Raw genomic sequence first — 19,708 nt, 5'->3', positions numbered from 1 at the left:
CAAGGAGCTACAAGCTCCTGCCTCAGCTAAGGTTTGTGTGGCCTCTGACCATCTGTGGTGGGTTACCAGGCTGGTTCTGCCAGAACACTGGGCTGCACACCCTCCGGCACCCCCCCTGTGCCCATGCCAGCCAACTTCTTGCTAAGGGCCCTCTTTGTTATGCAGACCGTACCTTGGTTGCTACAATGTTTGAGACATTGACAGACATTAACTCTTCCAGCCCCTCACAGCAGCCCCGGGGTGGGCTGTGCAGCAGCTGAGCGCTCCCCGCTGTGGATGCCCTTGCTCTGTGTGCACGTGGAGCCGGCACGGCTTGCGGCAGCAGCGGCAGGCTGAGCCCTGCGGGTGCCGGTTCCCGAGTCTGTGGGCTCTGCCACTGCCATGCTGGGGGAGCGGAGGGACCATCTCAGGACGGCAGGTCTGCAGGGGACAGTGGGAACATGGCGGTGGAGAACTGTGCTCAGGCCTCGGCTTCCCGCCGCAGCATACCTGTGTGGTGGGTTGACCCTGGCTGGATGCCAGGTGCCCACCAACGCCGCTCTATCACTCCCCTCCTAAGCTGGACAGGGGAGAGAAAATATAATGAAAGGCCTATGGGTCGAGATAAGGGCAGGGAGATCACTCACCGATTACCATCATAGGCAAAACAGACTGGGCTTGGGAAAAAAAAATTAATTTATTACCACTCAAATCAGAGTAGGATAATGGGAAATAAAACCAAATCTTAAAACCACCTTCCCCCCACCCCTTCCTCCTTCTGCAGGTGGTGCAGGTGGATATCTGCTCCACCGTGGACCTCCATGGGCTGCAGGGGGACAACCTGCCTCACCGTGGTCTTCGCCATGGGCTGCAGGGGAATCTCTGCTCCGGTGCCTGGAGCACCTCCTCCCCCTCCTTCTTCCCTGACCTTGGTGTCTGCAGAGTTGTTCCTCTCACATCTTCTCACTCCTCTCTCCGGCTGCAATTGCTGCGCAGTAACTTTTTCCTTTTCTTAAACGTGTTATCCCAGAGACGCTACCACCATCGCTGATGGGCTCGGCCTTGGGCCCCTTGAGCCGGGGCCTTCACAGGTGCTTTTGCACACCAGGGCTCTTGCATGAAGATGGGTCCATGTGTGCGCACGGTTTGCAGGAGCACCAGCTCTGCAGTTGCAGTGGGGGGCACCACCACGGCTGTCCCCCAGGCAGCTCCAGTGATGGTCTTTCTGAAATGGCTTCGGCCCATTTGTAGCCATAATGTTTCCTCAGGTGTGGTCTTTTTTATTCAAAAGACCTGAAAAAACACAGCAACCAAAAGCATCTTGTTCCTAAAACCACCATAAAGCAGAGCATCCCCCAGCACTGTCTTGCTGCCCCTGGAGTGGGGCACATCAAACTGTCACCTCGGCACAGGGGGAAACGTTTTGTGGAGGCTCTGAGCATCCCTGCCAGACTCTACCCAGCATCCACCTACTTACTCAGATCAGTGACCCCCAGCACCAGCAGCACCCGTCTGCAGCAGAGATGGAGTCACCCTGGGCAGGGCCACCCCAGGGCCCCCCCCCCGGCAGCAGAGAGCCACCCTCGTCCTCCCCACCCCTGGTAAACCGGCACAAAATGAGGAAGTGGGAGGAGGAAAAAAAAATTAGTTGCAATTTGTAGTTGCATCAGAAACACAAAAGCAAAGTGCTTCGGGATGGCCCTGGGTCCTCGGTGACAGAAGCCCCGAGCGCCCCATCCCCAGGGGCAAGACGCAGGGACACCATGGTGAGTGCAAGCGGGGCCCTCGCTGGGCTCCCCCCCCACCCTGTCTCCCTCGGGCACTCTGGGGATGTCACCCTCTCTTCTTGCTGCCTCAGGGCTACCTCAGCCCTGTCCTCTCCTACACCCATCGTGGTCCCTTGCTGCTTTCCGGGAGGTGCCAGGAGCCCGCCCAGTGTCCCTACTGGAGAGGGGATGGTGCTGCCCAAGCTTGGGGACAAGGAGCAGAGCTGGGGCTGGGTGAGGCACTGGCGCAGGACACAGTGGTGGGGAGCAGCCGGGGATGGGTGCCGGGTGCCGGGTGCAGGGTGCAGGGTCAGTGCCCCCCCGGGCGCTGACCTGAGCAGGATGGAGGGCACGAGGCTGTGAGGCCGGGCTGACACAAAGTGGTTTTGATTTTGCTGTTGCCAGTGCGGTACCCACAGGAGAACCCTTGTGTTCCTCTTGGCCCAACTTCCCACCAGTGCTTCGGGTTTCAGCGCTCACGGTGCCAGCAGGGAGTGGGCAGAGTATGGTGCAGGCAGAGTGCAAGTGGGGTGACAGGGGCTGCCGGGGGCAGCTGTACCCCCCAGGCCAGCTCAGGCCAGGAAGGACCCTCTGGATGTCGGTGCCCAGGGTCGGACGTTGCACCCTGGCACATGCAGGGAACAGGGGCTGCGGGCAGGACACGGGGCTGCTGAAAGGGCAGTGGCCAGAGCTGGAAGTTGATCTGAAGGCAGAAGAGGAAGACAGAAGCTCTCAAAATAAGGGAGATGCTCAGGCATGGAGTAAGGGTCTGCACGGTGTGGCTGCAGCCACTTCCTTCAGCCCACGGTTCTGCTCCCTCCATGTCTCAGAGTGATGCTGTCCCTAGACATTTCTGCCCAGCCAGGAAGGGGACGGTGGCCAGGCTGAAACAGAGCTTTCTCCCACCCACCGTTGCGGTTGCCACTTCTGAGAGGCTGCTCAGATGCTGTCTTCCACAAGACACAAACACTGTCCCCTCCCCACCGCTATCCAAGATCTGAAGATGTTTTGTGGCTTCACGAAGGGCCATGGGGCTGCGCAGCCACGACCCCAACCCCTGCCAGGGCCCAGCTCCGGGCCCCCTCACCAAAACACTGGGGGAAACACCCCATCCCCAAACCCTGCCTGTGCCTGGAAGCTGACAGGGTTGTGACAGCGATGCAACACCCCACGCTGCTCTTCTCAAGGCTTCCGGTGGTTTTAAGGTATTGGCTGCATCTGGGTTTGCCCTATCTTGAGACAAAAGGTGCCACCTTGGGCTGCGTCTGCTCCCCGCGCTGGGCTTGCAGGGGTTTTTTTGGTGGCTCAGACCTGAACTTTGAAGAAAAACAGATGATGTTTTGCAATTGCTGCCGCAGGGCTGCTCCCCTCCCTGCCTCAGTGATTGTATCGTGAGCACTGGGTGCATCTGCAGCCCTGGGCACAGGCGGTGGCTGTGACGGTGACAGTCCCATCCCGCAGCGCTCTGCTGGGGCGCTCCTGGGAGTCCTGATAGGGCTCCCCACACATGCACCCATCATGCATGGGACCACCGTCAGGGCAAAGTCCCTTGTGCAAAGCAGCTGCGAGGCCCAGGCCAAGGGCTGCCAAAAGCTACTCCCCACTCGGCTTGAGGATGAAATGGCCTCCCAGAGGTGTTTGGTCCAGGCCACCCATCACTCCCCTTCCCTGAGGACCCCCACGGCGGTGGCTGTTGAGCCGCTGCTCTCTGGCTCATCCCTCGCTTTGGCCTGGAACAGAGGAGGGGACTGAGGAACCGCTGCCCCAAACCTCTGAAAGCAAATTCAGTTTGTGCCCCCGCTCCCCACAGGGATGCTGCCTGCAGCCCCCATCCCATGAGGGCTCGCTGGGCACTGAGCTTGGGCAATGCCGTGGTTTTGAGGGAGCGTCATTCCTCTTCATCCTCTCCACAAGACTTTTACCCAGCTTAGTGAGCCCTGGCCCTGCGAACCCCCTGTGCCACCTCCCGGGACGTGCTGAGGGAAGCCAGGCAGACTTTGTGCTCCCAGAAACAGGGTGGAAACACTCATGGCCTTGCAGATATCCGGGACAAAACCTTCATTTAAAGTGAGCCGGTGTTTTCCCTGCAGCTGTGCTGCATCAGGTGCCCCAGACGAGCCAGGAAAGCACCTAACCTGCGCCCAGAGGAAGAGGAGGTGTCGCGAAGGCACATGCTCGCTGCTGACAGCTCTGAGCAGTCGTTTGACCGAGAAGGAGAAACTCCGAGTGTCAGCTCAAAAGTGCCGAGCTTGCAATACAGGAAATGCTCATATTCGCCTTAATTTGGTGCCATAACCAGCCTTGCGAGCCCAGGGTGCCTGCACCAGAGGGCTCGGGGTGATGGAGGCAGGGGACAGGGAACCGAGGTGTCAGGCTCCCTCTGGGCTCTTCCCGACCTGCTCCTCTCCACCTGAAGCACAAGGGTTTGGCCAGGTTGGGTTGAGGCTGGGCAGCTCCTGGGGTCACTGACAGCTCCCTGGGTGACAGCACGGTGACCTAGAGTGGATGACTGAGCCCGCCTGTGTTTTTCCGAGTGGCTTTTCTAGGGGCTTATTAGGATGGAGGGGAGGAAGAGGAGGGGAAGGCAAGAAAAAGGCCCATAAGCAACAAACAGGAGGAAGAGGAGAAGCTCCCGTGCAGTTTCAGGCTGTGTGAGCAGCCCCAATCCCTGCTGGACCCCCTGAGCTGACCCAGGTCCATGCATCCCAAGGGAAGGCGGTGGGATAATGAAGCCAAAAGTCCCTCCGCCGGCTGTAGGGCTTGAGTTGCATTTAGGGTTTCAGGGGGCACGGATGGTATTTTGGGTTGCAAAGCCCAGCAGCCCAGCAGGGAGAGAGGCGGCCGGGGGGAGCAGCATGATGCTGCCGAGCATCTCCGTGCTCCGTGACGGTCCCTCCGTCCCCTATCACCATGGTGCCAGGTTGTGCCGAGCATCCAAGGGTGGGTGCAGGGGGGCTGCAGGCAGCCTGTGAAAATCAGGGGCCGACAGGAGGGTACAAAGGCGTCGGGGTCTGGAGGCCTGCAATCTTGAAAGCCAGCAGGAAAATGAATCAAAAGGGGAAGAGAAGAAAAGGGAAATGGAAAGAGTAAGAGGCCGGGGCGACAGGGGGAGGAGAAGTGAAATCGGTGCCGGGAGTGCTGGGGTGAAAGCGGAACCGCAGGGGCCGCAGGACAGGCACAGAGGAGCTGCAGGCAGGTCCAGATGGGGTGTCCCCTCCTGGGCACCGTGCCGGGGGCCTCACGGGCACCACGGCTGTGTTCAGCAAGTTTCCTCTGCAGCATCGGGGACAAGTAGTTTTCTTTTTGCACAGTGAAATCTTACCCTCCGCTCCCAGCCCAGGGCTGTGTTTAGCCCCGCAAGGGCTTAAATCACAGCCCACAGTTTTCCAGCTGCCCCATGGCCCCCGGAGGACAGAGCCGGGCGAGTTGGGGGGCAGCTGGAAAGCAGGTGCTGGTATCTCCCTGGGCAGGGACGAAAGGGTGATGGGGGCACAGTCGCACCTCTGCCCTGGTGCAAAGGGGACGCAGGGGCACAGAGGATGCGCGGTGCCGGGGACACCCACATTGTCTGCAATTTTTGCCCTTCCCCTGCGTTATTTTTGCTGCCCCTTTGACTCATAAGCAGAACCTGTGCAGCAATTGCTTCGTTAGTCTTCATTACCTCCGTAACGAGCAGGGGTGATGTTACAAACAGTAAGAGTGCCCTGTCTGCTCCTCTCCGGGGTGCCAGACCTGCAGTGAGGCAGGATCCGGCCAGAGGGATGGGGCAAGCCCAGGCGCAGCAGCTCTGGGATTTTGAGCTTTGCAAGTTCCCAGCGTGGCCAAAACACCCCTCTCTGCACCACCCGAAGGTGCCTGTTTTGGAGCTGCAGCTGGGGCGGGGGCCAGTTACAGCTACCAGCAGCTCAGGGGGAGCTGGGGCCAGATCCAGGCCTGGAGCCCCACTCCCATCGGTGGTGGCCCCAGTGCGGTCACTGTGGCCCTCTCCCCGCAGGGCAGCAAGGAGCGCTTCCACTGGCAGAGCCACAATGTCAAGCAGAGCGGCGTGGACGACATGGTCCTGCTCTCCAAGATCTCCGAGGAGGCCATCGTGGAGAACCTCAAGAAGCGTTTTATGGACGATTACATCTTTGTATCCTTCCCAGGGCAGCAGGACAGGGCCAGGGAACAGCAGGGCTGTGCTCTAAGGCTTTGCCAGGGTGTGGGCCAAACTGGGGCTGCCTCAGTGCTTGCAAAATGTCCCGTCCCCACACTGTGGTGGGACAAGATTGGGATCGGCTCAGGGAATGCTGTCATTCCCAATCTGAGTTGCACTCAGCAGAGACACTGCAACCGTGACCCCCATCCTGCCATGCCCTGGGACCCACTTTGGCCACAAAGCCCTGAGCAAAGCCCCTCATCTGCTGTCTCCCACTGCTCCTGCACACGGGAGACCTGCCAGCCTGTGCCCAGGGGGCCAGACCCCAGTGGCAGTCGTGGCCATCGTCCCCTGTCACTGTCACCCACCCCCCCCAATGCCCACAGCATATCCACAGCAAATCAAGCAAACCCTGGACGGAGCGGCAGCATCCCTGCAGACACGGGGAGGAGGTGTCACCCCTCACTCTCCACCAGTGTCAGGCCCCATGGGACACTATTAAGCCAGTGTAGGGTGCAAAGCTCCCACCCTGCCCAGTGTTGCCCCCGCTGCGCCATCCCCCAGCCCGGAGGCTTTTGCAGTCGCTGGCTCCCATCACAGAGTTGACAACGCTGAGCACCATGCACGAGGCTCGGCGGCTTTCAGGCTCCGTGGTGCGGATGGGGAGGTGTCCCCATGCCCACGATTCGAGGCACTGAGCCCTTGCCTTGCTCGCCCCACGCCTGCTCGGGGATGCGGCCGGCTTAGTGCCCCGGCACCATCACACACGCTTCACCTGCACCCCAGCTCCGGTGGGTGGCCGGCTCTGGTGGGGAAGAGGACAAAATCCCTGCTGTGCAGAGCAGGGCACGGCCGGGGCTCGGGTGGCAGCGGGGCTGAGCATGGGGCTGAGCCGCTTGCTCACACTGCTGCGAGCGGCTGTGGTTTCCCTGAAGATGCGGTTCTGTCCTTACAAGGCGATGCTCTGTCCCGGGCCGGCGATGACGCAGCCATCCCGCTCTTTCAGCAGCCCTGGGGCTTTGAATGTGTTTAGGGGTTGGGTTTGGGGTTGGCTTTTTTTTTTTTTCCCCCCGGAGGAAAAAAAATACCCTACGCAGCCTCTTTCTTCCTTTTTTTTGTGCTGCTGCGTGCAGGGCCCCCGTCTAGCCGTGACTCAACGCCCCACACTTCTGCATTTCCCAGAAAAGCCCCTCTGTTCCTACCCCTTCGGCTGCTTTTCCCCTGTCCCGCTGTCAGGTGGGCTGAAAACCAGGACATCGAGGGCTCGACGTAACCCCACTGGCACCGCTCCATCCCGGACCTCGATCTCCCCAGCACCTGTCCCGGGGTGCTGGGGGGCTCATCCCCATCCTGCTGCTGCGTCATTTCCAGGCGCAATTCCCTGCGTTTCTATTCCCCTGCCCACACCCGGGTGACTTGGGGATGCTGCAGGCAGGGGCCAAGGGAGCGGAGTGGCTGGGTGGCCAGGGAAAGGCAGGAGCCGGCAGTTTCTCTCCTCTGCATGCCTCAGTTTCCCTGGTTGTAAAATGGAGACGGTCTCCTGCTGCAAAAGCCGCAGATGGAGCATGAGCAGCTGAGCAGAGGGTGAATTCCAGGAGGCTGCGGGATGCTGGAAATGCCGCTTTTGGAGTCGATCCTCAGCCAGAGGCCAGGGAGCTGAGGGGATACTCCTGCTGTACCCTGCGCCGACCACACTGCAAAGGAACCCCGGAGCCGAGGGAGTGAAGCACTGGGGCCCCGTGGCCGGGAGAGCACCAAGTCATGGCAGCAGCTCTGCCTGCACCCGAGCTGAAAACCCTCGTGGTATTCCTGGTGCAGCTTCTAGGATGAGGCAGGGACACCCCCAACCACCTTCCTGCCATTGCTCTCACTGACGCTGCCTCCGGGGCAGGAAGGGACAGCGGGAAGGGGGGACATGGGAAAGGACGCACAGACCTTAACCTGCCACTCAGACCTACATTGGGCCGGTGCTCATCTCCGTCAACCCCTTCAAGCAGATGCCGTACTTCACCGACCGGGAGATCGAGCTGTACCAGGGGGCGGTGAGGCTGCTGCGTGCCAGCTGGCGGGGTCGGCCAAGGGTTCTTTGGGTTTAATTTGGTGCGAAACACCTGAAGGGTGTCCCGTGAGTGTCCCCGTTCTTCCCAGCCCTTTGGGTGCTGCAGGGGTCAGTGCTCCCAAACACATTGATGGAGAGTCAGTAACAAGACTCAGGAGTAAATCCACATTCCTGGAAAATTCAGCTCAAATACACACCAAAGCAACCCAAACATGGTAAAATCCAGCCCGAGTGACTAGCTCTGCCACAACAACCTTCCCAAGGAGGAGGGGAGAGTTGAAAAAACATCTGACATGCTGCCAGTTAGCTCATGTTTGTGGCAAGAGACTGATTTCCCACCCCTGCTGTGTGCCACTGCCTTGTGCAATGCATGGGCAGAGTTAAGGGGATTTGGGGAGGGGGTCAGGGCAGGGAGCTGATGGCTGCTCTGTGCTCACCGCTGCTGTCCTTGTCCCCCATTTAGGCTCAGTATGAAAATCCCCCCCATATCTACGCCCTGACCGACAACATGTACCGCAACATGCTGATCGATGGGGAAAACCAGTGCGTCATCATCAGGTAGGGGGTACGCAGGGCGCAGCCGGGGACCCCGTGCCACCGCTCTGGGTCCGGCTGCCCCCATCACCCCTTCTCCCCACACCCTGGGGGGGATCCGGCTAAACACAGCAGCCAGGCAGTGGCAAGAGGTGGCTGAAGCCCAGTGGTGGGTCCTGGGGGACCCAGCGCATGGGGTGCCTGGAGGGGCCCCGGCGTCCTGGGCCATAAGCACCAGCCGGGGCTGCAACTGGGTTGTCCCAAGCAGGGACCGAGCCTTGTGCAATGCACCTTTCCGGCTGAGTGTTGCAAGGGAAATGGTCAGGATGTGGGGCAAGGCCAGAGACTTCCCCTTGAGGCTCCCAAGTCTCCGTCCTCCCCTCTGAAATCCAGCAACAAGAAATCCAACATCTCCTCCCCCAGGAGCTCCTCACCCAGCCTTGCTCCGGCCCCACTTATATCCCGGAGCAGCCCCAGAGCACCCGGGCAGCCCCGTCCCCAGCGTTAGCACTGCCGCATGCTCAGAGTACGTGGCAGGAGGGAGGCCACAGCTCCCATCACCCCCCAGCACCCCCCGGCCCTACTCCGGCATCCCACCCTGAAGCACCCCAGGACGGGTGACTCTGGTGGGGCTGTTTCACATCTTCTCTGCTTTGACATTTGCACAGCGGAGAAAGCGGGGCCGGGAAAACAGTGGCAGCGAAATACATCATGGGCTACATCTCCAAAGTGTCTGGGGGTGGCGAGAAAGTGCAGGTATGTCTGCCCCCGCCCCGCACCGCCACGCATTGCTTCACCTCCCAACTGCTCCCCACCGCCCCGGCCCCCCGCTCCCCCCATCTGATGGTGGCACACGGAGCAGCCCCGGCTCCGGGGCTGGGGACACGCAAAGCCCCGGGTCTGTCCCTAGCCCCGAGGCAGGGCTGCTGCAGTGGGGTGCAGGAGTGTGGCCCCCCCGCTCAGCTCTCTCCCTCCTCTGCCCCCAGCACGTGAAGGACATCATCCTGCAGTCCAACCCACTGCTGGAAGCCTTCGGAAATGCCAAAACCATCCGGAACAACAACTCCAGCCGCTTTGTAAGTCGCCAGGGTGCAGAGGGTCAGCACCATGGCCGGGATCTGTCCCAGCAATGCTCCTAGTGTGGCGGGAGAAGGGGGAGAGAAGCCGGGGCCGGGGGGAGTGAGGAGTCCCGCCGACCGGGGCCACAGCTCTGAGCGGGAGCTGTGCCGGGGCAGGGGAAGTACTTCGAAATCCAGTTCAGCCGGGGCGGCGAACCCGACGGGGGGAAGATCTCCAACTTTCTGCTGGAGAAGTCACGGGTGGTGAGCCAGAACGAGTGCGAGAGGAATTTCCACATCTACTATCAGGTATGGGGGGCACGGAGCCGGCCGGGCTGCCGCGGGGGCCAGGGGCTAGGGGCCAGGTAACCGCAGCTCCTCTTTCTCTCCCAGCTCATCGAAGGGGCATCCCAAGAGCAGCGGCAAAACCTGGGCATCATGAGCCCGGATTATTACTACTACCTGAACCAGTCGGACACGTACCAGGTGGAGGGCACGGATGACCGCAGTGACTTCCATGAGACCATGGTGAGTGCCTGGGAGGGGGAGTCCCCAAAGCTGGCTGCGGCCAGGCAGGGGCTGATGGGCTCCCCATGCCCCCAGAACGCCATGCAGGTCATCGGCATCCGGGGCGAGGACCAGCAGCTGGTGCTGCAGATCGTGGCAGGGATCCTCCACCTGGGAAACATCAGCTTTCGGGAGGAAGGCAACTACGCTCGAGTGGAAAATGCTGACTGTGAGTAGCCAACTCCCCCTGCTCCAGGGTGGCAAGTGGGGACGCTCGTAGAGACCCTTGGCAATGAATTGCAAACTCTCCGTAGCACAAATACCCTGGCAGAGGAGAGAGGCAGCGTCAGCATCTTCCCCACGTTAGACATGGGGAAACTGAGGCAGCAAGCAAATGGCACAACCAGAGCTTAATTAGCAAGGGGACGGATGCCAGGAGTCGCTTGCTGTGATTTAGCAGAGGGAGGACCACATCCCACATCCCCGCTCGCTGCACCGCTGCTGTCCTTTGCACTCGGACAGGACTGGGGGGGTCCAGCAGTGGCTGCAGGCAGCGTGCCGGGGGCGTACGGGAGCAGGCAGCCCTGACCGCCCCCCCACTCTGCCCAGCCCTGGCCTTCCCTGCCTACCTGCTGGGGATCGACCAGGACCGCCTCAACGAGAAGGTCACCAGCAGGAAAATGGACAGCAAGTGGGGTGGCCGCTCCGAGTCCATCACCGTCACCCTCAACGTGGAGCAGGCGGCTTACACCCGGGATGCCCTGGCCAAGGGGCTCTACGCGCGTGTCTTTGACTTTCTCGTGGAGGTGCGTGGCCCCAGCGGGCTGGGCCGAGCACGGCTGCGGCACGGAGGGGACGCTCACCATCCACTCCCACATGCAGCCAGCCCCGCCACCCTATGCCCCCGATGAAGGTGGCTTGTCCCATCTCTCCCTGCAGTCTATCAACCGGGCTATGCAGAAGCCGTATGAGGAGTACAGCATCGGGGTGCTGGACATCTACGGCTTCGAAATATTCCAGGTACGTGTTGCTTTGCTGTAGGAGCCCAGCTGGGGAATGTTCTTCCCTGCTCCCACAGCAAGGAGAGTGGCTGGAGCAGGGGGCTGTTAGCAGTCGGTGGCCCCAAGAAGGGTCCCTGGAGCAGCACCCAAAGGCGCTGCTGTTTGGGGTCCCCCAATGCAGTGAGAGAGCAGAAGCCAACATAGCCCCACCTTCTCTTTCATCTTTTGTCCTTTTGCAGAAAAATGGCTTTGAGCAATTCTGCATTAACTTTGTGAACGAGAAGCTGCAGCAGATCTTCATCGAGCTGACCCTGAAGGCAGAGCAGGTACGGGGGGCTGGGCTGGGGGGGCTGCGGGGCTGCGCCAGTGCCCCAGTTCCTGCACCCTGCACCCCTGCTGCCGGCTGGTCCTGGCACAATGGCTGGAGCAGGGGGGCTGCAGCAAATCCCACGGGTTGGGGGCCCACCCGGCTCTCCCTGCGCTTCCCCAGGAGGAGTACGTGCAGGAGGGGATCAAGTGGACCCAGATCCAGTACTTCAACAACAAGGTGGTGTGCGACCTGATAGAGAACAAGCTGGTGAGTGGGGTCCTCTCCTCCGGGGGAGGCTTTCTCGGGGAGCTGAGGCACACAGGGAGGGGGGTGCCGGATGGGCTGGGTGCTGTCAAGGATGGGTGGCAGAAGCCGGTCCTGCTGGGGAGCATCCTTGGGAGAGCAGCAGCTCTGCGTCCTTAACCTAAGCTGCGGTTCAGCATGAAGCAGCTTTCACCGGTGTGGGGCACTTGAGCACAGCCAGATGCAGGACTGGGCCCTGCCCGCAGCCTTTGGACACCCATGGCTTCACTCTCCCTCTCCCAGAACCCCCCCGGGATCATGAGCGTCCTGGATGACGTCTGTGCCACCATGCATGCCACCGGCGAGGGGGCGGACCAGACCCTGCTGCAGAAGCTGCAGGCAGCCGTGGGCACCCACGAGCACTTCAACAGCTGGAGCTCGGGCTTCGTCATCCACCACTACGCAGGGAAGGTACGGCACCCCACACCCCACACCCCGCACCCCATGGCCCTGGCCACAGCGGCACGGGGCTGAGCTCCCCTCCTGTCCCCAGGTCTCCTACGACGTGAACGGCTTCTGCGAGCGCAACCGGGATGTACTCTTCACTGACTTGATTGAGCTCATGCAGAGCAGCGAATAGTGAGTCCGGGCAGCGCTGCGGTCCCAGGGGCCACCCCAAAAGGGCTGGGGCAGAGGGCAGCATCCTCAACATCCAGACCATAAAGTTTTGCTTGTCCTGCCTCTGCCGGAGCCACAGCTCGGGGTGCTCAGCATCCTGCATCGCCCCGCAGGCACTGGCAGCATCCCCCCGTCGAGCGCAGTGGCACCCAGGGGCTGCAGGGCTGGGCGGAGGGGTGCTCACTCACCAGCACCAATCCTGCTCAGCCTGGGGGCAGTCGGTGGGGATGGGCTCAGGCACAGTGCAGGATTTCCAAGCAGCAGAAAGCAGAGCTGGAGCTGGTTTCAGCTCAGCGTGTGCTGAGCTTGGGGACCCTGGCAGCCCTCACCTGGGGACTGTCACCTGCCTTTCAGTGGTTTCATCCGGATGCTTTTCCCAGAAAAGCTTGATTCTGACAAAAAGGGACGACCGACCACCGCGGGCTCCAAAATCAAGGTACGTCCTGGAGGCTGCACGACAGTAGCTGCTTCTGGGGCAGTGGCAGGGTGATGGGCTCCCACCAGTGCCTTTAATGCTACAGAGGTCGATCCTTGCAACAGAAACAGGCTAACGACCTTGTGAACACGCTAATGAAGTGCACGCCACACTACATCCGCTGCATCAAGCCCAACGAGACCAAGAAACCCCGGGACTGGGAGGAGAGCAGGTAACAGAGGCTCCTTGCGATGTATCAGGGAGCCCACAGAGCCCGGGGAACAGGACCTGGCCATGGAGATGTGGCCAGGACCGGCTTTCTTCCAAAAACTGCGCCCCCAGGCTGGTCCCTCTGTGCTGCCCACAGACCCTGGGGGGCACGAGGCGGGTGCTGAGGAGCGTGCGGGGACACACGCACCCCTCTGTGCATCACCCAGAGGCTCCATCTGAGCCCCAAGAAGCTCTCACACATGCACAGCCATGGGCATCCCCGTGCAAAGCAGCGGCCGAAGGGCCCAAGCAGGTCCCCCACCAACCTGCCATCCCGTGCCGAGCCTGTCCCTCCCGGCTCCGCAGGGTGAAGCACCAAGTCGAGTACCTGGGGCTGAAGGAGAACATCCGGGTGCGCCGGGCAGGTTTCGCCTACCGCCGCCTCTTCCACAAATTCCTGCAACGGTGAGCGACCACCGGGATGGGGATGGCAGGTCCCTGCAGCCCGGCCGCGACTCACGTCCCCTCTCCCCGCAGCTACGCCATCCTCACTCCCGAGACGTGGCCATCCTGGCGCGGGGACGAGCGGCAAGGGGTGCAGCACTTGCTACGCTCCGTCAACATGGACCCAGACCAGTACCAGATGGGTCGGAGCAAGGTGTTTGTTAAGAACCCCGAATCGGTAGGTGATCCGGCTCTGCTCCTCACCCCGTGGCCCTGCATCCCTGGGGGACGCTGCACACAGCTGAGCATCGCTTTGGGCGATGCTGGGGAGGGTTTGGGGTGCCGATGTGCAGGAGAAGCAATGCAGCTGGGGCTCGTGGCCGGCCGTGCTCAGCACCCCGTGTCCCTCCCAGCTCTTCCTCCTCGAAGAGATGCGGGAGCGGAAATTCGATGGCTTCGCCCGGGTGATCCAGAAGGCCTGGCGCCGGCACGTTGCCATCCGGAAGTATGAGCAGATGCGAGAGGAGGGTAAGGCCGGGCGAGGACGGGAACACTGGCACCCCAGCACCCCTTTTAGGGTGCCCTTTGCTGGGGATAGCCCAGCTGCCAGAGTGGCAGGACAGCGGCAGCCCAGCTCCTAATTGTGGCACTAAGGAGGAGGGGGATGAGGAGGGACAGGACCATGAGATGCCAGGATCTTTTCCTACATCTTAACGGAGGGCGTGGATTTCTTTCTCCTATTTCGAGCCCTGGGAGGGGCCATAGGACAGAAACCAGATCCTCTGCATTTCATTGCCTGCAAAAGGACGGAAAGGAGTAGCTGGGAGTCAGCGTTTGCAGAGGGATGGGAAAGGCCAGCGGTCACCGCCTGACCCCATTGCGGGTGTTTTCCCACCCTCCCAAGCGTGCAGTGAAAAATCAAGGGGGAAAACCCGGAAAGCAGCTGGGTCCCTCCCTCCCTCCCGCAGCACAAGGTTTTTTGAAGGCAATTAATGGGTTTTGAAGCCATCCAAGCTCAAGCAGCTTGCATTCCTCCCGTGGCATAAAACGAGCCCCACTTCTTGCTGCCACGATCCGTGTGACAGCTCCCACAGCTCCTGCAGCCGGTTTGGGAGGGCAGGCACTGGCCAGGCAGGCGGGCAGGGGCCGAGGGCTGAGCCAAGGTCTGAGCTGCCAGCACAGAGCCCTGTCCAACTGGCATCGCTTTGGGGTCCCTCGCAGCCTCCAACATCCTCTACAACTTCAAAGAGCGGAGGAGGAACAGCATCAACAGGAATTTCGTGGGTGATTACCTGGGCATGGAGGACCGGCCAGAGCTGCGCCAGTTCCTGGCCAAGCGGGAGCGGATAGACTTTGCCGACTCCATCACTAAGTACGACCGGAGGTTCAAGGTACGTGGAGCCACCCAGGGCTTGGGACAGGCCAAGCTGTGGCTCACGGTGGCTGCCCTTGGGTGGGATGTGTGTACGGGGCTTGTGTCCCCCTGCAAACACCCCCTCACCTCTGCTTCTGCCCTTTCCCAGCCCATCAGGCGGGACTTCATCCTCACCCCCAAGTACTTCTACCTGATCGGGCGGGAGAAGGTGAAGAAAGGTCCTGAGAAGGGGCAGATCAAGGAGGTGCTCAAGAAGAAGGTGGAGCTCCAGGCGGTGAGCGGTGTCTCGCTGAGGTGCGTCCCTTAGCACGGGCTCTGCAGGGGGGGTCCACGTGGTCAGGCTTCACCCATCAGCTCCACCAGCCTCTCCGTGCTCCGGTGCCCCCGGCCAGGCCCCAGCCCCTTGGCCGTGGAGGCAGCAGGGCGTCGGGCCATGGGGTGGAAGCTCCCCGCAGAGTGCTTTGCAGATGGGGCTTTGGAAGCTGGGGAGGTTTGCAGCTAAATCGCCCTCCAAATTTCCTCGGGGTGGACCCAGGCCCAGCGGGGCTCCCAGCTCCCCCCCAGCACCGGCTGGCACCAGCCTTGCCCCTCACTGACACCCCAGCACTGGGGTTGCTCCTCCAGCACCAGGCAGGATGATTTCTTCATCCTCCATGAGAATGATGCCGACAATTTCTTGGAGTCCATCTTCAAGACGGAGCTGATCAGCCTGCTGTGCAAACGCTACGAGGAGCTCACCCGCACCAAGCTGCGCCTCTCCTTCAAGGACACGTAAGGATGGAGGCCGGGAGAGGTGACAAAGCAGGACAGGGTCCTGTCACTGTGGCCTCATGGCCTCTCTCTCCCCTAGACTACAGTTTCGAGTGAAGAAGGAGGGCTGGGGCGGTGGCGGCACCCGCAACGTCACCTTCGTCAGAGGACAGGGCGACGTGGCCGCCCTCAAAGCCGGAGGCAAAACCCTTACGGTCAGCATCGGGGATGGGCTCCCCAGGAATGCCAGTGAGTGCCAGGGCACCCGGGGGGTGGCAGGGGCGGGAGGAACAGGACCGCCGGGGCCGCAGGGCACAGCTGGAGGCCTGGGAATATCAGGGTGAGCCAGCGTGTGCCCCGCCCTGCGGGGTTTGCTTTTCACCCAGGAGGGACCCGCTTCTGCTCGGGTGATGGGGCAGGACGGGGCGTTTCAGGGAAATGGGCAGCTGGGTACAAACTGTGGGGGCAGCCCCCCCCCAGCCGGCTCTGAGGACCGTCACCTAACGGGGGGTTCGTATCCCCCCAGAGCCCACAAGGAAGGGGGCGACGCAGAGCAGAGGTGGCAGCAGGTGCCCGGCACCCTCCCGAAGTGCCCCACCGGCACCCAGAGGTGAGGAGGGCAGTGCCAAGAGGGGGTGCTGAGGAGGGGGGACCCCAGCCTGGATCCAGCCAGCGCTGCACTCCCGGGGGGGGTGCAGGCTGATCGTGGGCCCTCCGTAATGCACCATCCTGGGGTGGGGGTCTTCCAGGCGCCTGCAGGAACGGGGCACCCCAGTTCCCGCGCGGCTGACGGCCAGGCTCAGCGGGACACCTACACGACGCCCCAGAAGCAGGCGCGGGGGCCACCGGCCGCGGCGCTTCCCCCCCGAAACGCCAGCCGCCAGCCGAAGACGCGGCCCCCGTCCGAGCAGAACATGGATTTCCTCAACGTGCCTGACCAGGGGGTGGCCGGGTAGGTCCTGTACTGGTGCCCGCATCCCCCTCCCTGCCCATCCTCCCCTCCCACTGCTGCCAGCCCCAGGAGATGCTCTTTCCCCTCTGAGCAGCTTGGTTGCCCAACCGAGCAACAGCCCGACCAGGTCCAGGCAATCTGGCTTTGCGGGCAGGATAGCATCTCCCAGGGTCTTGCACATCCCAGTTCTCCCAGTCCCTGCACTGGGAGGACCCACGTGAGCTGCAGGCACAGAGCATCCCATTGTTGGGGAGAGCGGGATGGGAAGGAGGGTGCAGTGCATCCCACGCCCTCCTGCCCTTCCCGGTGTTAACGCCGTTTCTCCCGGCCCTGCAGCATGCAGCGCCGGCGAAGCCTGACCCAGCGGCCGCCCCCGGCCAGGCGTCCCAAGCCGCAGCCCAAGGTGGCCGTGCCGCGCTGCCAGGCGCTCTACCAGTACATCGGGCAGGACGTGGATGAGCTCAGCTTCAACGTGGGGGACATCATTGACATCCTGCTGGAAGGTACCCCCGGACTCCTGCCCTGCCCAGCTTCTCCCCGCTGTACCCTGTGGCAGCACCACACCTGACCCAGCTCTTTTTTTCCGCCTTCCCAGATATCTCCGGCTGGTGGAAAGGCCGGCTGCATGGCAAGGAAGGGCTTTTTCCTGGGAACTACGTGCAGAAGATCTGAGCCGGGTGCAGTGGCCGCATGGCCGGAGGCAAGGAGAAGGTCACCATCCTCCCACGCCACCTCCGCCGAGGCTGTGCCGAAGGAGCCGGTGGCGGCTCCGCGGCAGTTCTCCACTGATGGCTGGCATTGAGCGAGCGCTTCCTTGCGAGCCCCCCTGGCCTGTGCTGGTGGCCGGCTGTGCCGGTGCCAGCCACTGAATCCCACAGCTGCTTTAGATGACGGCCTCCCTGCAGCAAGGACCGGCTCTTTGCTGCTTGTTTGTACCCTGTGAGTGGAACTGATCTGGTGATGCTGGGGTATAAATAGGATTATTGTTAATAATTACAGTAAATAATCAGTAAATAAAAAAAATTGAGCCCAGAGTTTGTATTTCACTCTGGTGCTGTAATGCGTAAGCTGTCACACGTGAAGTCATCTTATCTTGTATGTATATAGAGGATTACAAAAGGACGGCTGATCACTTCAGGATGTTCCGAAGGCCGGTATATCTGGTGCATCTTGAAGGAGGATGCAAACAGACAGTAGTTCATCAGCTTTACTTAGATAACTTTGAAACAGACTCAGCAGTACTGTGGAGTTACCCTTTAACAAACTGTCTCATCAGAATACTTAGAATCACACCCACGAACCTAGAAGCCCCTTACTCACAGAAGCCCCTTCTTCTCTGAGCATGCGTGGTAGTAAAAGGAAACTCTGTACCTTTAAGTGAAACCGAAGACTACCGGGACCGATAAGAATCTTGAAAGATTAGATGTAAACAGTATTGTCCTGTTAAGAAATGGTCAAACAGTATGAAAATGTCCACCTTGTGTTAACCAGGTGTGCTAGCTTTGTGGAATTATCACCTAGCACCCATCTTTGCGCAAACATGAAATAAATATCTCGGCTCTGTGTGTGAGATATTGGATTATTGCACACCGGGTAAAAAGAACCCTGATTTTGGGACAACAGTTTCAGCCCGTGGCTCCCGCTGGCCCCGTGACAAGAGCCCTGCATCCATGTGTCCCCACGTGGGGACGTGGGCGGACACACGTCAGAGGCAGCCCCGTTCCCCCCATGTTGAACCCTCCAGAAGATGCTGAATACAGAAACCAACTCCCGAGGAACCCAGCTCAGGCGTCTCCACATCCCGGCGCGACTCTGGACCACTCAGCACGGCCGCCCAGGAGCTACTGGGGCAGCGGCGAGGCAAAGCAGGGCAACGGGGTGCAGCAGGACCCCGGGGCACCATCGCCGTTCCCTGATTTCTCACAGGAAAAGCCACGAGGACCACTTAGCCAAAGCCCACCGAGCTGTAGCAGCTTTTTCTGATGGTGGTCAGAAGCTGGGGCCCCCTCCAGTTTGCAGGGCGGGGGGGGTCTCATTCACGGGGGGCCAGGGGCGATGCATGGGGCAGAAACCACCATCCTCGGCTGCACCGGCTCTGGGATTTGGGGGACCCTCTCTGCCCCAGCGCCCCAGGACAGGGGGAGAGCTGGGGCTGGGGGGGGGGTCTTGGGGGGGGGGGGGGGGGAGCTGAGTCCCACACAGGGTTGTTCCAGGAGGTTTGCAGCAGGGAGAGGGATGAATGGTGCTGACATGTCGGGGCTCGTCCCTGCCTGGCCCCCCGCTCCCCGCTCCCCCCGCCAGGCCCTGCGCCGGGCGGCCGGAGGAAGTGACGACAGCTTGCTCCCGCGCGGCCCTGCCTCAGCCTCGCCTCCCAGCCCTCCTCTTCCTCCCTCCCGCAGCCCCCACCAGGGCTGCCTCCCCCCCCCCCCCCAGCAGGCAGACCCCTGCCCCAGAGACGGGGGGCTATAGCGGGGTTTAGGGCACCCTGTTTCCTCCAGGGTGGGGATGGCACAGGGCAGGAGGCTGCTGGGATGTGAAGTCCCTCCACGGCCCCATGCTGCAAACGATGGCTGGGCCTCGCCGTTACGGGTTTTTACAACCCCTGTGGTCCTTGGGGTGATTTTTCCTGTAAATCACAAGTTTTTAGGAGCCCTTGCACCGCAGAGCTTGGTGGGGGGGAAGCAGGCAGAGCCTCTGTTTTTATTTTAATGAAAAAAACTAGCTTTGGAAACTCTGGGGATTTAGGAAACTCTGGGGATTTAGGAAACTCCTTCCAGGCTTCATTGGGGCTGGGGGGGGGGGCAGCACCCCAGCAGTGGGTGCTGTGCAGGTGGGATGCTCCCACTCAGCCCTGCCAGCAGGCGGGAGCTGGGCCAACTCAGGCACTCACTGGGGTGCTCCAAAGGGCCCCGGGTGCTCAGAGGGGCTTGGAGGGGCTCCAGGGGCTCCGAGGGGCTTGGGGGTCTCTCAGGGGCTCCAGTTGCTCTGAGGGTCCTGGGAGGCTCCAAGGGGCTTGGGCTGCTCTTAGGAGCCACGCGTAATCTGACGGGCTCGAGGTGTTCCCAGGAGTCCAGGACTTGGGGTGCTCAGAGGGACCTGGGATGCTCTAAGGGGTCCAGGGTGCTCTGAGGGGTTTGGGGAGCTCTAAAAGGCTTGGGGTGCCCAGGGATGCTCCAAGGGGTCCAGGGCTTCCCAAGGGGCTCAGGGCGCTCTGAGGACCCCAGGATGCTCCGAGGCCCCCGGGATGCTCCGAGGTCCCCGGGATGCTCCAGCCGCCCGCAGGCGCTGG

At 61.4% G+C, this 19,708-nt stretch overlaps 1 protein-coding gene across 1 annotated transcript; it reads left to right on the top strand.

Moving 5' to 3' along the window:
- Window positions 1-4,655: 4,655 nt before the first annotated feature.
- On the top strand, window positions 4,656-17,972 carry MYO1F (myosin IF). Its single transcript, XM_050910796.1, is given in 29 exon segments — window positions 4,656-4,685; window positions 5,740-5,877; window positions 7,836-7,925; window positions 8,406-8,500; window positions 9,145-9,232; window positions 9,463-9,552; window positions 9,712-9,843; window positions 9,928-10,062; window positions 10,138-10,270; window positions 10,651-10,847; window positions 10,981-11,061; window positions 11,282-11,368; window positions 11,533-11,619; window positions 11,899-12,066; window positions 12,149-12,234; window positions 12,628-12,709; window positions 12,814-12,920; window positions 13,265-13,363; window positions 13,436-13,580; window positions 13,756-13,870; window positions 14,564-14,733; window positions 14,866-15,011; window positions 15,342-15,488; window positions 15,568-15,716; window positions 15,994-16,077; window positions 16,217-16,254; window positions 16,256-16,419; window positions 16,756-16,922; window positions 17,015-17,972. Coding segments are annotated over 29 exon segments (3,327 nt in total). The 3' UTR covers window positions 17,092-17,972.
- The last annotated feature ends 1,736 nt before the right edge of the window (window positions 17,973-19,708 follow it).

Source organism: Gymnogyps californianus, chromosome 24 (genome assembly GCF_018139145.2).
Source record: "Gymnogyps californianus isolate 813 chromosome 24, ASM1813914v2, whole genome shotgun sequence".
In the NCBI taxonomy this organism is placed as follows: Eukaryota; Metazoa; Chordata; class Aves; order Accipitriformes; family Cathartidae; genus Gymnogyps; species Gymnogyps californianus.
The sequence above is the reverse complement of the archived record's forward strand: the minus strand, read 5'-3'. Positions and strand labels throughout refer to the sequence as shown.